Below are 17719 nucleotides of genomic sequence, written 5' to 3'. Positions count from 1 at the left end.
TTTCACTCCCAGGCCAGCAACCAGTTGTCCTGGTTCCTTTCCATCAGGGTCCAGGCTGGGGTGAGGCAGTGAGGTGACCAGAGTACATGTCTCAAGGTCACACCTTCTTAACTTTCGCACTGGAGGTACCTCACCCCCTCCACCCACTTTGTGGCCCTGCTCTCTAGTGAGGCTGTCCCAGGTCCAGGACCATCGCAGGCATGGATGGGGTGAGCAGGTGCTTTCCAGGATGTCATGCAGAAAGGCAGTCCATCTGGATCCCGACTCTGCCTCTTTAGGAATCGAACCAGCTGTGTGCTCTTGGAGAAGTCCCTATACTTCCTTTTCCTCGTTTCCTAAGGCATGACAGTCATGATCGTGCTCTCCCCACCACCTGAAGCTCATCTGGGCACTGAACTAGCCAACATGTTAGAAGGACTCCGAGTGTCCACAGCACAAACCTTAAGCATGGAAAACTACAGTGCTCTGAGAAAATCAAGGTCACAGAGGAAAGCTTTTCTGGAACCAGGAATGAAAATTTCCATGCAGTTCTGTCCTTCATGTGGGCATTGGCTGTCTTGTCTTTATAGAAATAAATGCCTGCTGAGAATCGTGCACCTTCTGTGGGACGGTGAAACCCAGCCGGTGAAGGGAGCAGGCATTCTTGTGTCTAAATGCAGCTGTTATTTCTGAACTTGGCTTCTAGGTTTTTCCTTCCCTTGAAGCTACTCAGTATATCTGAAGCATCACCCTTTCTCTTTTTTTCCGCCTTTCCAAGGTTCTTTTCCTCCTCTGATGTTTTCAGATGTTTAGACTTCAGTTTTTCAGACTTTGAAAAAAAAAATCTGTCCTTATGCATTTGACATTGCCATTGGACTCCCAGTTTACCCAGAGATATCCAAAAATAGCTCCAGAAGCTATTCTTATTCTGATAATGAGGGTTTTATTCAGCAGATCCATTGATTGGGGATATGTTGCTATTTTTCAGGGCAAAGCAGTGTGATTTTCCTTACTGGCATATGTCAGTGGGGGTAGGCTGCTATTTATCATTATGAAATCAATAGCTGTTTGGTGCCAGAGGCCCCAGTCTCTGGTGAGAAATAATTCACCTTAGTTGTCACCTTAGCTATGGTGGACTGATGTAGCAAGTAGAGAATTAACTATGTTTTCATGTACATTATTACTCTTCACTATGCATGTGTTCTTGTAACAACCTGAAATGAATGCATCCTAGAGGCATTTTGAATGTGTCCTATTCGATATTTGGAAATTAATTTTTTTTAGGATGATGTCATTTCTCCTGATGGTGTTACTTCGGCGTGTATTTTTATAGAGTTAAAAAAAGAGCTCTCCATAAAACTCTCTTGACAAAAGAGGGAAAAAATTACCACATTTGAGGGAATATATCAAGTTAAGTGTGAAGGCATGACTACTCGTTTAATGTATTCATACCTACAAATTAAATGACTGAGGTTTTTTTTTGGTACAATAATGTCCTTTAGCACCTTCAGTTTTTCTGGCATGAAAAAGAATTAACTGACCGCCTGTCCATGTTGATGTATAAAGAGAAACATCTCCAGTGTTTGAGTGTTAATTATTTTATAGGATTTATGTAGAGAAAAAAGGCCCAACAATCCAGAGTATATAGTACTATTTGCCAGTAAGAAATAGACAAGACCTAATTCCATAGACAGCTCTTAGCCTCATTCCTGCCAGGGCTATGTCTCATAGTATATATGTAAATTAGTGTTACTTCTTAAAATTTTATTTTGTTTATTTACTTTTTGGCTACACCACGTGACATTTGGGATCTTAGTTCTCCAACCAGAGATTGAGCCTGTGTCCCCTGCAGTGGAAGCACAGAGTCTTAACCACTGGACCACCAGGAAATTCCCAAACTATTATTACTTTCGTTATTGTGATTTTAGCCACATTCCCTCATGTCTAATTTCAGTCCTATAGTCAGTATTAAACGAGACTAGTCAAGTATCTGATCAGCATGTATAACTCATTGTTCGCTCTTGAAAATGGCTTCTTCTGTGGTCTGTGATTACAGTTTTTGAGACAGAGTCTTGATCACCCCTTAGAGGGTTTTTGAGTCAGCAGTGGACTAGATTCTGTTTCCATCAATACTGAGTTTTATTGGAAGCATCAAGAGAAACTTTTCCTCAGTGTTATGGAAAACAACAACCTTCAGTGACCAAGTTTGTTCATACACCGGGCTCTGTGCCGGCTGTTTACATGCATGAACCGTTTTAACTGCATAACAAGCAGATGGAGGAGGCACCCACATAGCCACTTTATAGATTAGCAAATCGAGGCTCGGAGAGCATGCGTTCTTTGCTCAAGGGTCCATATCTGTAGGGGAGAACTTGGAATTAGATCTTGGTTTCTCTGATCCCAAGGGAAGGCAGTGTTTTTGACCACCATACTGAAGAGCTCAGTTGAATGAAGACCTTTTATGTTTTAAGGCAATACTACTGCAGCGATTGGGCTCAGCCGTGGGACACACCCATGTGCTAATACGCAGTACCTTTTTCACGCCGTGTATCCGTGTCTCTCTCCCCCTCGCCTCTTTGAATGTAGTGTCATTACTCCATGAAGAAGTCTGCTTCCTTTCTTGGGATCGGTACTGAGAATGTGCGCTTTGTGGAGACAGATGGAAGGTAACGGGGGACAGGATCCAGAAGCCTGGCCGGGGCGGTGGCAGCGGGGATCAGTACCATTTACAAAGCTGTCCCACATCTGTTCTCTGCCGAGTGTGACTGTGTCCCAAATCTGTTCTCTCAGAGGAAAGATGATACCTGAGGAGCTGGAGAAACACGTGCAGGAGGCCAAGAAAGAGGTGCGTGGGCCAGGAGAGGGAGGGAGGGGAGACGTGCGCGTGTCTGGGCCTGAAGGAGAGGATGCGGGAGCGGCCGGGCCCCCTCTGTGTGTCGGGGAGGGAGGAGGTCCTCTCAGGGTGGGCGGAGGGAGCTCATCTGCAGAGCTGCTGGGCCTGGTGCTTGCTCTAAGTGTCCTGTGGAGCTTCTAGAATGTGTTCATTCCCAGGGGGCTGGAGCCTGTTGAAACACGAATGTCAGCCTGTACCAGGTTCTTGCCTAGAATAAGCTTCAGAAGCTTGTTCTGGGCTCTCTTGCTGCTCTATAGCTCCTGACTCTGAGGATGCCTCAGGCCAAACCAGTTACCTCTGGGCTGCATTCAGGATGGTTTCTGACTTCTTGATCACACAATCCTCCTGGGTTGTTTCCCTGTGAAGCCCATCCGTAACTGTCACCCCCGCTGGGTCTGAGCCTAGTATTTCTACTCTGGCAGACTGTCCTCTCTTCTTGGCTTCCAGACTGTTTGAAAGCTGGCCTGCCCATTGCTGGAGGAGGCAAGGCATGGCCCTCCTCACCTGCTCTACTGAGGCAAGGCCTGGCCCCGATATCTGCTTTATTTTTAAGCCTGACATCAGCTATCTTGCTTCTTGGGCCAAACGCCTGATGGATTAGGTCCAGCCACTCCTATGCATCCTTCCCATCCCCTGGAAGCCCCGCGGCCAGTGAAGCTTCAGACCCTTCTCCCATCACTTCCCAATAGGCAGCAACAGCGTCAGGTGTGTTCAGATTTTGAGCTGTGATAGAAGTTTCTCTGTCCTCAGAGGGCTTCACACTGAGGCATGAGTTCTTTTATTTTTATTTTTTAAGTTTTAACATTATATTTCTGTTTTTCTGTTCTTTTACTCTTTATATAATTTTTTAACTTCTCCAGAATTCACCTTGTCTGGAGCATGCTCGATCGCTGTATTTGGTTTGATATTCTCTATTTAAAAGTTCTGCTTTTATTGCAGATGTACCGGCTTCTGGTGTGTGTCCTTAGATCTGTGTTTTTAAAACATTCCATTGACAAATGGATTTGATAGTTGTCTTGTGGTACAGGTTAACCGATTTCTTTATCCTCTTGAGTAAAATTCTGCATTGAAACCTGTTTGTTCTGCTGTGGACTACAGATGTCACCTTTAGCTTTATCTATTTTTTAAAAATCTAATTGTATCTTTTTCTACAGAAGCTCCTATCAAAGAAACTTATGTTGTTAATGCTTGTTGGCGGGGAATATTGACTCCGCTTTTTGTGTGGTTCATATGATTCCTTCCTTCCATCCTCCCTTCACCCTTCCCTTTCTCTCTCTCTCTCTTTTTCTTTCTTAAATTTTAAACTTTTTATTATGGAAAATTTTAAATATATGTAAAACTAATATAGTGAGATTACACATACAAGTCATACAACTTTCACCATCATTAACTTTTGCTCCCATTCCCTCCAAACACCACTGGATCATTCTGAAGCATATCCTACACATTATGACATTTTATCTACAAATAATTCCATATATCTGCCAAAGATACTTACTTTCTCTTTGGAAAAAAAAAAAACCAACCCATAACACACTTCTAAGAAAGAATAAGCTCTTAACATCATCCAGTATTCACTCATTAGATTTTCTCCCATTGTCCTTTATAATAAATAGCAGGTGGTCTGAATAAGGATTCATATAAAGTCCATGTGCTGCGTTCGGTTGATTTATCACATAAATGTTTTCCCACCTACAGCCTTCTTTTCCTTTATCCCCCCTGCAAGTGATCCATTGGAGAAACTAAGTCCTTTGTCCTGTAGAGTTTTCCACATTGTAGATTTTGTCAATTCCATTGAGAATTTGACTTTAAGTGTTCCTTTACCTCCCCGTCTGTTTTCTGTATTTTCTGTTTGGCTGTTAGATATTGACACTTGGGGAGATTCAGGTTGGAATTTTTACCAGGAAGACACCATGGGTGGCATTTTGCCCTTTAGTCAGCAGACGTCTCGGGCCCCCTTCTGTTATAATATTATTAGTCCATCTATCACAGAACTCTGCATCAGCCTCTCACCTCACGGACTTTGCTGCCATTTGTCATCGTTGCCTAGACCCACTATTTCATTAGTGACGTTCTAGCTAATTCTCTCATTCCTTCTTCATTTAGTGGCAGGCCTACTATCATAAACATTTTTGTTCCTTCATCCCTATTTAGTTACCTTAAGGAGCAGTTTGAGCAAGCCAAGACAGAATCAATATTTTATTTTTCCCCTTATTTACCAATTTTCACATTAGTGAGTGAATTACCAAATATCCTGAAAGACAGCCAAACAGTTTTTTCTTTTTAAAGTATCGTGAAGAACTCATCTTCTAACATGCTGGATGGATTTTACTCCACAGCAGTCATTATTATTTTCATCGTCCAAATTTCTGTTTGTTTTGACAATGAAAGTCCATGAAAGGGGCATATCTGAAGCTGAAGACTTGAAAAGGGAAGTGTTTAAAAAGTAAGAATTGCTTTAGGCACATTTTAAAGTAGGGCAGCAGGGTTAGAGTTGGTCTGTCTCGGTTTCCTTTCATCAGTTGAAACTTGAGCTTGGATTCACTGAGGACAGACCTTGCATCCATTCTGAGATCTTCATACCTCATGACTAGTTTCTTTTTCTCAGTTCTTCAGACCTAGTTTTTTTTTTGTTTGTTTGTTTCAAACTTTTAATTTGTGCCTTTACAGAGGTAGCAGATAGTACATCAACTCTGTTTTTCTTCTGGGATTCAATTCCCTGACCAACCACAATCAATTGTTTTAATTGACTGAGCTGTGACCTTTACCCTGATGCCGTTATAAAGATGGTGAAAGCCACAGACGCAGCAGAGGTTCTAAAGTGCTTATTTTAAAAAAAGAAGACTAATATGACCGCTGAATAAGTGGAGGTGTTTTTGTGTATGAGGATTTGAAATGACAAACTTGTTAGAGAATTCAGCTGATTGGCAACACACAATCAATATTATTTCCACCAAGTTTTCTCATTAGCAGCATGAGATATGAGAAAGGGGAAAAAACATGGAAGGTTAAATCCAGATTACAAAAGTTTAATTTCTGGGTCTTATATTTGTAGCTAGATTGTTAAAAGGGTGAGGAAAACTCGTTAATGGGCTATAATAGCTAGCATAGATATTTTTCACAATTGTCAGGATGTCATAGAGTTTATTCGGAAAGCCCCAGCATTAAAGACACCTTCAATGATTTTAGTAAATTGCTTTTTCTGTTGCTTTCAATGACTGATGTAAATTTGGTCACATTTCATTTAGGTCACGGGCATGACAAAGACATAATCCGTTGGTAGTTGATTACAGGACAGAAGCCCTGAAGCCCGTGGTTCCCAGGGGCTCTGTCAGCCATGGGCCCTGCTCCCAAGAGGCTCAGTGGACTGGATTCCACGGGTCACAGCCACCTCCCTAACACGGCAGGTGGATCCACTGTGTACCATCCTGTGATTCCTGTGCATCTCAGCCTGGAGATGTGGGCTGAGCGTCCTTGCTCTAGATGGCCTCCATCTAGAAGCCAAGAAGTCATGTCTTTCTGTCAAAGGTCAGCTAAATTGGAATGAATCTGGTTCAAGCAGAACACCCCTGTTGTTAAATGGGACATAAAATATATTATAAGAACAAGTGTCTTTCAAGATAAAATTGAGGGGGAAAAGGACTCATCCTAAAATGCTTACTTTGACGAGTAAGCATTGTCGTCCCTGACTCCTGGTGCTCTGGATCAGGATTCTACTTTCACTCCCCACCCCCATCTTTGTCTGCAGATTTTCCCCTCAGGGCACACCCCTGCCAGCATGGTGGGATTGCTCTGTCTGGAAATAGCCTCGTGTGCTCTCTTCTGTGGGGCTGCCGTGCCTGCTGGGCTCGCTTGGCGGGAGTTAGCATTCCTGTTCCCACATCCTCCCTTTCCTCCCATTTCTCACGGTACCTGCTCTCTCTGCAAGATGCAGCTGTGGGCTAGATGAGGAGGAATAATCGTGGCAGAAAGACACAGGTCCTCTTCTCCAGCACATTCTAATAATTTTCTCTTATCATGGCTCTCATTTGGGGAGTGCATCCCAGTGAGGTTACTCTATCCCCCCTGTCACCAGGTTTGTCCCCAGCACACCCGTTGCCTTGTAGCTACACTTCCTTCACCAGGAGACGAGCAGACAGGCCTAGGAGGCCTGCCCCTGGGGCTGTGGTCTGTCTCCCAGGCCTGTTCCTTCTTATTTTGGAGGCACTAAGGGGGCCCCCATGAGTCTCCCTGGGAAGGAGTTAGGAATCACACAGCAAGCCATTTTGCCATGGCAGTTGAGCTTATCCACTTTCTTTTTAAAATTTATTTATTTACTTGGCAGCACCAAGTCTTAGTTGCTAGCTTATTCACTTTCTATCTGGGAAAGCTAGAGAAGACTTAAGAAAGAAAATGAGAGTAGAGAGAATAAGGAGGCATGTGGAGCTGGGACAAAGGAGTCTATTATCATTGCATTTTCTATTTTCTTAAGCTATTTGTATGGCAGCCCACTCCAGTATTCTTGTCTGGAGAATCCCATGGACAGAGGAGCTTGGCCGGCTATGGTTTGTAGGGTTGCAAAGAGTCAGACACAACTGAAGTGACTTATCATGTCAGGCAGAGGCCATGTGATGGAAAAATGTAAACACACTCCTGAATGAATGTTTGTCTCCAGAGAAACCAGGTCAATGTCCAGATGTATAACCCCTGTGTTTGCCGACCTTCTGTGGCGCGGATTTTCTGGTGACGGTGATGATTCTTGAAGTCTGACTTGTGGGTGCTTCTCGCAGGGCGCAGCTCCGTTCCTGGTGTGTGCCACGTCCGGCACCACGGTGCTGGGGGCCTTCGACCCTCTGGATGAGATCGCGGACATCTGCGAGAGGCACGGCCTCTGGCTCCATGTAGACGTAAGTTCACCCATGTGCGCACATCTGTTAGCCCTTTAGCCTTTCTGCAGCTTTGGTGGGAAGTTTTTCATGCTCTCAGGAGCTAGATGTGAGCTCTCCAACTATTTGTATCTAAATGTACATATATTTCTAATTGGGACTTCCTAGGTGGCTCAGTGGTAAAAAATCCACCTGCCAATGCAGGAGACACAAGAGATATGTGTCTTCCTGATCCCTGGGTCAGTAAGATCCCCTGGCGAAGGGAAATGGCAACCCAGCCCAGTCCTCTTGCCTGAAAATTCTGTGGAGAGAGGAGCCTGGTGGGCTGCAGTCCATAGGGTCACAAAGAGTCGGGCGCGACTGAGCGATTGAGCGCAAGCACGGTCATTTCTGACTGGGGAGACAGGCATGTCGTATCCTGCTGGGTAATAAGGGAGGGTACCCAAGACTCGATGGGTATTTTGGCTTACTTTTCCAGGTTTCCTCTTATTTCCTCTTCTCTCCTGGATAGTTTCCTTGAATCTACTGTCATTAAGACAACACAGTGTGGGGGACCCCTTCCACACTGCAGCCGAGAGGCTGACTTAGGATTCGACTCTGCCTCCTCTTCATTGTGACCCCAACTCGTTGGGTTTTGGTTTCGTTTGTAAAGAGGGAAATAAATGCCTGATGTGGTCAGTAAAGGATCTTCTAGCTCTAACGTTCTGTGATTCCAGTCAGCTAGAAAATGCCAAAAGCTACATAGCTGCACTGCATGCCGTAATTAAAACAGCTTTTGTCTGGATCTGTCATAGCTAGCTATTGGAGAGTGGTTTATACTTTTCTAACTTAAAGGGTTGGCCTTTCTGTGTGATTTAGTTGTATAGATCCTGGGGTTGCTCATAATATTGTTTTCCTTAATTAAAAGTAACTTAAAATTCTACTTATTCAGGGTTAAAAAATTGAGTTCAGCTGGTTGAGAATGCTTGTTGAGCTTTCTGACTTTCTTTGTGTGTGGATGACACCAGCAGCTAATTAGTTTGATTCAACCTGGTAGAAAGAACCATTGAACCCAAAGATGAGACTTCAGGAACTTTCCTCCAGTGAGTGAATGGTTCATACCTTCCGTATCAGACAAAGAAAGGACAATATTTTTGACTCACTGAACATTTGTTTGGGGCATACACCTACACCTAATGTTATAGTTTGGATGATTAAAAGTAAGTTTTCTATGATATAATATCAAAAGAATTCTTTAGCAACTCAAAGCTTTCATTAAATGTATACTAATATTTGGCAAAAGCAGCAGTAGTCATATGAAGCTCAGCAGAGTTACAGGTTTGATTAGTATGCAAATGGCAATATGTCAGGTAAATTATTTGTGACTTCTTTAAATGAGATTGTAGAATTTGTATCTGTTCACATTTCAACTTATGTGTTATTGATTTTTATAGACTTAGAAGTATAATAATACATTATGTCCTGAAAGGTAATATGAAGTGAGTACTTTTGTGACTGTGGAAATAGGGGCAAAATCAACTATATGAGCAGTTAAACATTCTACTCTCATAAAAGAAACATCAAATATGGATTATATAGTTTATGTAAAACAGAGTAACTGTAGAAGTTTCCAAATTGGAAATGATGTTAAGAGATTTATGGGGCTTAGAAAGAATTGTGATTGATAAGATGTGAATGAAAACCTCTCTAGATTTTTTAAAAATCAGAGGTTGAATTTTTTAAGGAAACCCTTTTATAAGGGAATATTTGAACCACGAAAATTGTTCTGTTTGCATGTTTATAGTATTAGATTAAATTTGACAACTGTTTGTGCGACTTATTAAAGAAATTGGCTCTAACACTGAGACAATACTCACTCACTCTCTAGTATTACAGACGTCATTCTATTAATGAACATTTTAAAAAATTTTATTTAGTTTTGGCTGTGCTGGGTCTTTGCTGCTCCCCATGGGCTTTCTCTAGTTGCGGCAGCTGGGACTCCTCCTCATTGCTCTGTGCAGGCTTCTCATTGCCGTGGCTTCTCCTCTTGCAGAGCACAGCCTGTAGGCACATGGGCTCAATAGCTGTGGCGCACAGGCTGAGCGGTTCCACACATGTGGGATCTTCCCAGACCAGAGATTGAACCCGAGTCCTCTGAATTCTTAACCACTGGACCACCAGGGAAGTCCTGTTGAAAAAATTCTATGCAGGAACATGTAGCTTTTCTTGAAGAAACTTTCTATACCAAGTTTATTAATTTGAAAGATAAAAAATTAATAAAATTACAGTGATAACTTTGGCCTGTTTGAAGTTTTCTAGAGGGTATTTTAAAGGTCCTTTGAAATATTAAAAACTGGCATTTACTTGGGTTTCTTTTTAAAAATGAAATCAGGATTGCTTGTTCTGCATTTTCCTTAAAACCAAGTTGGCCAGCATGTGCACCGTATCTTATTATTTCGAAGATACACATATTTTGTTTACATCATTAATATACCTAAGTGGTATGTTGATGTGATATGTTTTTCTTTCTCAGCAGTCCACATAAAAATGGTTCCCTTGCATCTGATAGTGTCTGAAATTTGGCTAATCACAGTGCATTTTTAAACAACTGAATAAGAAAAACCTTAGTCGTGTTGAAAGTTTTGGCTGTGAGAGCCAGGGTTATTGCAGCCTCTGCCTGAGATGAGGATTTCAGGGTTGGTCCAGCTCTTCTCTGAAGCAGAGGCTGCAGCCACTGCAAATCCTCACCCTCCCAGCCACGCTTCCTGTGGTGTCTCCCCCACGTTCCATCCCAAGTCCTCGTCCTGGAGAAGGTGGCAAACCCTACACTTAAAATCAGAGGCTCTAGGAGCTGCCGTCTTTCCCTTCCACCTGCCTCCACTTCCCTCTCAAGATTAGCCCTCCAATTTAAAATTATTAAGTAGTTACTTAAAGAGAAAAGCATAGTAAAATGGTACCCCTGGTACCTAACTCAGAGGTCCATGATGGCATCCGTTGGTTTGAGGTTGTTGCGAGCTCTGAAATGAGGAAGTTACAGAGTGAGGCCAGTGTAAACATGACACCGGCATCGGGGTGTTGGGTCTCTCCTTAGTTCTTCTGAGGACTGCACTTGTGGCTGAGCTGTTTCTAGCCCTGCCAGTACTGTGCTGGGCTTAGTTGCTCAGCCATGTCCAGCTCTTTGAGACACTATGAACTGCAGCCCGTCAAATCCCTCTGTCCCTGGGGATTCTCCAGGCAAGAATGCTGGAGTGGGTTGCCATGCCCACCTCCAGGGGATCTTCCCAACCCAGGGACTGAACTCAGGTCTCCCACATTGCAAGGGATTCTTTACTGTCTGAGCCCCAGGGAAGCCCCCAACCATGCCTAACCACCCTGTAAACCAGTGAACTGATGCCTTGAAAGAGCTCCTGGGATTTTAAAACTGCAGTCCAGCTCAGTAAGACGGGCAGAACGTTGTCTACTCCTTGAGGAGGACGAAGAGGCAGAGGGCAGTGTGGGAGGCCCCAGGGGGCACAGCTGTGAGTTGGGCAGAAGGGGTGAGAGTGGTGGGTGTGGCCAGTCTTCCTGATCAACCCTTCCCCTAGTTGCCACTGGTAGGTTCTCAAGAAGTTGGAGGATAAGCAAATTGAGAAAAGCAGGCAACTTAGAGTTTAGCGTGTGTAAGAGAAGTAAAAGAACCTAAAATGTAAGTGATGTTCATGTTTGAGAGGGTCAAGTTCTTACAACTCAGGCCTGGGGAACCTCAGTTAGCAGGTTCAGATCAAGTTTTCCCAGAGGCTGAGGGCAGTCGCCTCCACAGCTCAGCTTTGGTCACACGTGGTCCGTCATGAATGACAGTGGGAGACACAGGGCAGAGACAAGAGGTTGACTGACAGTCCTGATCATCGGTCCTCTATCTGGGAATCTTTAGGATGTGCCTGTGCACCAGCTTTGGCCCACAAACCTTTGGGAACTTCTGGGGTCATTGGAGAGTCTAGTCCAGGGAAGCAGGGCTGGAACGTGAGGCAGTTGAGGTTCCTTAGTGTTCATTGGGCAGATAATTGTTTTAAGCAAAGGAGAGGTGAGCTGAGAATAAGGAGAGGAAAGGAACTCCCATAGTCAGTGAGTCTGGAGGAGGGGAGGAAGAATCAGTGTGAGCAATAAGAATGTCAGTTTGGTACTTGACAACCTCGTGAGACATTCACTCCCAGGGCCATGTAAGAGCCCAGCTCTGCAAGTGAGCGCCTCCTCAAGGGTGCACCCTGGGTGACTTGCTGTCTTGCGCCTGGGCCCAGCCCTGAATGGGAAGGCTGTGCTTGAGGCCCCTCTTCGCTGTCCACCAGTGAGCTCAGCTTTTGTGATGCTCTGAGAACCTGGAGACCTCTCATTTCCTTCCTCTTCCCATCTATGGGGCACGCAGTCTTGCCATTTCTTTCCATATGATATTGGGCTCTTTCTTATCTTTTGTTGGAGTTGTCAACATTGAAGGACTATTGTGTACTTTAGATTCTAAGATTTTAGAGTGTGTGGACTGTCTTTTGTCCACAGGCAACTCAATGAGTTACTTACCAGTTTTTTTATAATGTGGGGATTTAATTCCGAAGTGTCAATGGAGACCCATCTATTGCAATGAGGTTCAGACACCTGAGTAGAGTTGGTGATCAAAATTTCCCAGAGTCCATTGGGAACTCAGACCAGGGCTCTGTGACAACCTAGAGGGGTGGGATAGGGTGGGAGGTGGGCGGGAGGCTCAAGAGGGCAGGAACATATGTGTACCTATGGCTGATCCACGTTGATGTATGGCAGAAACCAACACATATTGCAATTATCCTTCAATTAAAAATAAATACATTTTAAAAAATTTCCCAGAGTCCATATTGGTTGATATCGACTTACAGTATCAGATGACAACTGGCTGGTAAACACATAACACTGAAATAACGTGGTTTGGTTTGTATCACTATCTCAACAGGCGTCTTGGGGCGGCTCAGCCTTGATGTCCAGGAAGCACCGCAGGCTCTTGCAGGGTATCCACAGGTAAGCGTGATTTCCCAGGCCCGGGGCCTTTTCTTCAGGCAAGGGGATCTCTCTGGGCTGTGCCCACTTAGGTGACATTTTGATAATAGGCCCCAAACTAAGTAATAGTTTTGCTTTTTAAAAAAAAAATCTCCAAACAACAAACTCCCCAAACCACTCACACCGGGCGTCCTTTGGAGCACTGACTTGGACGTAAATACTGAACATACCGACAGTGGGTCGTAGCATTCTTCCCACCAGAAGAAGCTGAGTCTCCCCTCCTTACCCTGTTTTTTCCTCTGTTTAACGTAACAGAGCTGATTCTGTGGCGTGGAACCCACACAAGATGTTGATGGCTGGGATTCAGTGCTGCGCTTTCCTCGTCAAAGACAAATCTGTGAGTTTTCCTCTTGTGGCCTTTGGGCTTGGAGCGGGGGTGGGTTACCAGATTTGCATTTTTGCCTGTGTTTTGCGCCTTGGGCCAGAGGTAGATGACAATCTTTGGTAAGTGTTGATGGCATCAAATGGAAAGATGAATGGGCCCAGATAAAAGATGGAATACTTCAGCTCAGGTAACCTATGTTTGATTTAGGTGTTATATAATCTCATTAGTTACAGCTAAATGGTCTCTCTTGCCCTCTTTGGGGTTATATTTTAAAGCTCAGTTTTAAACATTGCCAGAATTTTTTTTTCCCCTTGATTAAGTCCGGAATTTAAGTTATCTTGAAACTTCTCCTCCTTGAGAAAGGAGAGCAGATGTGTGTCACATATTAAATTGAATGCTTAATATGCTTAGCTGGGGCTTAACGGCCCATTTTTATGGGAGGACGTTGGTTCAGGGCTGATCTCAAACCCTGATTTACTAGAGGATTGCCTGTCTCAAGCGATTGGTACTTAGCTTCTGTTGGGACACCGGGGAGTGCTGGAGACTGATCTGGATCGCTGTGAGGCAAGCAGGCGGAGGTTCTTCTTGGTTAGAGGTGAAAACCCTCTGCTTTCTTTGGGTTAAATAAGGATCCTTGTGGGCCGTGGCCCAGGCTGGGAAGTGCCGCCTCATTCTTAGAAATGCCTCCTCAGGATCTGCGTGCAGCATGTGGGTGATCTTTCACAGCCATCTGTTTACACCTTTTTCTTAGGGGACTCCCTTTGCCAACGCTAAAGTCATTTTCTCTTTTTAAGGAATTTTATTTCCAACGACAACCGTATTGAAAATCTGAAATCTCGTCTTGTCTGTGTCATAATTTTCTTAAAGAAAATATTTTGTGGTATTTGCATGTCAGTAAGTGCCCTTTGTGTTTTGAAATGACCAGAGAGAATACTCGTCAAAAAATATGAGCAGATTCTGCATCTTGGGAATATGAATCTATTCTTTCATGTTTTATTAGATTGGCTACTCTGGACTGTGTTCAATGCCATTTAATTTTCATTAACTTAAGTTTTTAAATAATAGAGTGAAAAAAAATAAATAATAGAGTGACTGCATGTTATAACTGGAAGGTGGTTTAAGATTACTATACTATTTATGAACCAAAGAATATATTCAACTTGCCTACAATTACTAGATAGGACATTAGAGAGTTAGGAGTAAATCAGGTTTTCCTGTGGTCCAGATATAAGAACAAAAATACTATGCCAAGCATCCTTCAAGTACCAGGCATTTTACATCCGCTTTCTCCCTCAGCTGGTCGTCTGGATGACTTCTTTATCTGTTAGTGTGATGCTCTCAGGAGTGGAAAATTTAGACCCCAAATTTTATGACTCTTCTTTTAAATAACTTTCTAGCTTTTATAAATTTTTCTTGTTGAATGACATTTGGAGTGATTTAGCCAAGTATTGATTTACATTCATGTCCTTGAGGCAATTTAAAATTTTCTGGATCATCTAACTCTATAACAGTGGTTAAAAATTTTTTGCTGAAGAATTCATTCCTGGATCTCAGTGCAAACTAAAGTCCCCATGTTTGCTCACATGGCACGGATTAAGAGGTTAGGAAAATTGCGTTCACGGTGCAGAGAATGCAGCACTTTCAAAAGTTGTTCTTTTTTGATGAAAGACTGTTTTCAAATTAACTGGAATGCAGAGTGGAGCCGTGAGGTATGAGAGACGACCATCAGCTTAAGTTCTGTGCTGGGAGTTTTCTCCCCCTTTTGTACCTGTTTTCTGCCTCTGTTGTTCTCTCATACTTTCATTCACTCTCCCACAACTAGCTGCTTCTTACAGAGATCAGGCACAGTACTGCTGCTGGGTTTAGAAACAGATGTGTTCCCCATAGTCAAAGAGCATATGATCTCACAGAGGAGACAGAGAGCAAAGTGTGCCTGCCTGTTGTTTGATTACTAATTTGGTAAGTGCTCTGAAGGCCATGTGGGAAATAGTTAATTATGTATTCACCAGCCATCATGATTCACCAGCCCTTCTCTCTCCTGATGCTCATCTAACCAGCCCCCCTGACAGGTAAGAGTCACCTTATGACACAGATATGACCTCTATGATGAGGGGAAAATGTGAAACAAGTGTTTTGATTTCTGAGAGAGTTGGTATACACAAGAGGAGAGCCTTCTTTCCCCTTTTCTACCATGAATGCAGAAACAGTGTTGTATCAGACCATGATGTAGGGAGCTCTGACAGCCACTTTGTAGCCATGAGGTTACATGACCCTAAATTAAAAAGTGACAAGCACAGAATAGCAGGACAGAAAAGGGGAAAGTCTTGGATGACATTGTACTCACTTTGAAAGTGCCCACTTCCAGACTTTTTGTGATATGAGGTACAAGTAAGTATCCTTATTGCTATTATTAATAATAAAACTTCTTCCACCAGGTAATCTATTACTTGAAGCTGAATGTTCTGGTATCTGAGACAGAAAACAGTATGTTTACTCAGGCTATAAGCAGACCTGAGAAGTTCCAGATGGAAGGAACAATATGTGCAAAGTCTTTAAGAAATGAGGGTCCTTTTTTTTTTCCTTCTTAATTTTAAAAACTGAAAGGGGTTCACTGAACAATGAATAATGCTAAGATTGGCATGAGATGAGACCAAAAGATTAGGCAGTGGATGGATCATGCAAGGTCTTAGAAGCCATTTTAACAATTTTAGATTCAATGTTTACAACAGTGTAAGAATTTTAAAAACAAGGAGTAATCAGGAAAGATTTCCATTTAAGACAGCAATTTGGAAGGGAACAGAATAGATAACAAGAAGAGAAAAGGCTTGCAGTACCCAAACAAGAGCTGATGGTAGGGTAGATGGGAAAATGTGACAAAATTCAAGACGTATTTCAGCTACCAACTAGATCGGGCTGAACTCCCTGTTACATATGGGACACAAGGAGGAAGCAGGTGTCATGGTTGACTCCCTGATGAGTGACGCAGCCACTAAGTGAATGGTCTTATGTAAGGAGACAGAAATGGCTGAAGGAAGAGAAGATGCTAGAGGGAAATGTCTTAACTTCAGCATGGGCTATGTTACATTTGAGATTCCGGTGAGGGATGCAAAGGAAGGTGTCATGTAGGCAGCTGACATATGGACTCAAAGCTTGGAAAAGAGTTCTGGACTGGAAAACTAAATTAGGGATTTTTGAATGTAGGTGATGCTTGACATCAGAGTGGAAGGGCGTGCCTTAGGGGGAGCTTTGGAGTGCGAAGAGGATGGAGGTCTTAGACCTGGACAACTTCAGAACCTGGGTTTGGGATAGAAGAAGAGGAACCCACAGTGAGAGAAATTTGAGCTGGAATGGCCAGGGAGACAGCAGGAGGACTAGGAAAGGATGATGATAACAGACTCGAGAGAAGCATATTAGGAGGAGCGTAGCTGAAGTGTTACTTCCTTAGAGAAGATTCCCTGACTCACCCTGTCACCTCTCCATTACTCCTTCTCAGACCCCATTCCCTTCCTCTGAAGTGCTTATCACATTTGTGATTATGATTTCTCAAGTCTTAGCATTCCCTCCCCTAGGATATAAGCTGTATGTAGACAGGGACCAGGTCATTGTATTCACTACTGTACCCTGTATGCTGAGCAAGTCCTCCCAGAATGAGGTAAAAATTAAAACTCACTGAAAAAAAAAAGAGTAATTCAGTAAATTTAAAATCCTCAACAATGTCTGCCTTCATGTCAACAGTAACTAGGAGTTTCCAACATCTCCCCTACCCCAAATTATGCCTTCTGAGCGCTTTGAGCTAATGGTGGTTATAATGACAGTTGATGAGCTTTATTGCCTTGGTCCTAACCCAAGGGACTTCCCTTGTAGCTTAATTGGTAAACAATCTGCCTGCAATGCCGGGTTCAATCTCTGGGTTGGGAAGATTCTCTGGAGAAGGAAATGGCAACCCACTCCATTATTCTTGCCTGGAGAATCCCATGGACAGAGGAGTCTGGCAGGCTACAGTCCATGGGGTGGCAAAGAGTCGGACACGACTTAGCGACTGAACCACCACCACCCAACCCAAGGCTTGAGCGTACCTCTAGCAGGTAATTGACGAATAGCGATTTTAATTTGGACTTACTTCTCCAGTTAATGGAAGGGGGTAATTCTAGTTAAAGAAAAGAACAAATTACTTAGTAACATACTCCTGTTAAGGGAAAAACGGATTCCCTGATTTGTACCCTCAGAGCCATAACGTTCACACTGCCAGTTTCCTGACTGACTAGCTTGTAGCGTTTGCATTTTTAATTTCCTGTGTCTGTGAAGGAGGCTGCCCCCAAAACAAAGCAGAGCTGTTGCTATCCAAGGTGTACCGTCACTAGCACTCTGCGTGATAGCGATAAAAAGAAAATCAGGGATTTAAAGAAACCTGTGATTATAAATAAGTTGACTTTAGATGTAAATGCTGGCTCTACACGGTTGTTTCGAATCAAAGACAATTTTGATGCTTTGATCTAAAATAAAAGGCATATTCTAAGAATCAGATGCATAGATGGAGAAAAATCTTGGTATTGGCTTTTTGATTTTTAGGTTTATTGGAAGAACTTTTTAGTGTAAAAAATCCGACAGTTATATGAAGATATG

General features: G+C 43.2%; 1 protein-coding gene across 4 annotated transcripts in view; it reads left to right on the top strand.

The window, feature by feature from the left end:
- GADL1 (glutamate decarboxylase like 1) overlaps positions 1-17719 on the top strand; it is a 179030-nt gene that overhangs the window by 50913 nt on the left and 110398 nt on the right. For all 4 annotated transcript variants that reach the window (XM_043886404.1, XM_043886406.1, XM_043886403.1 and 1 more), the window contains exons 7-11: positions 2566-2645; positions 2770-2824; positions 7642-7758; positions 12668-12732; positions 13027-13108. In XM_043886404.1, coding sequence (XP_043742339.1) covers positions 2566-2645; positions 2770-2824; positions 7642-7758; positions 12668-12732; positions 13027-13108 — 399 coding nt within the window. The remainder of the gene's footprint in view (positions 1-2565; positions 2646-2769; positions 2825-7641; positions 7759-12667; positions 12733-13026; positions 13109-17719) is intronic.

Source organism: Cervus elaphus, chromosome 24 (genome assembly GCF_910594005.1).
Source record: "Cervus elaphus chromosome 24, mCerEla1.1, whole genome shotgun sequence".
In the NCBI taxonomy this organism is placed as follows: domain Eukaryota; kingdom Metazoa; phylum Chordata; class Mammalia; order Artiodactyla; family Cervidae; genus Cervus; species Cervus elaphus.
Note: the sequence above shows the minus strand (reverse complement) of the source record. Positions and strands in the feature narration are given on the sequence as shown.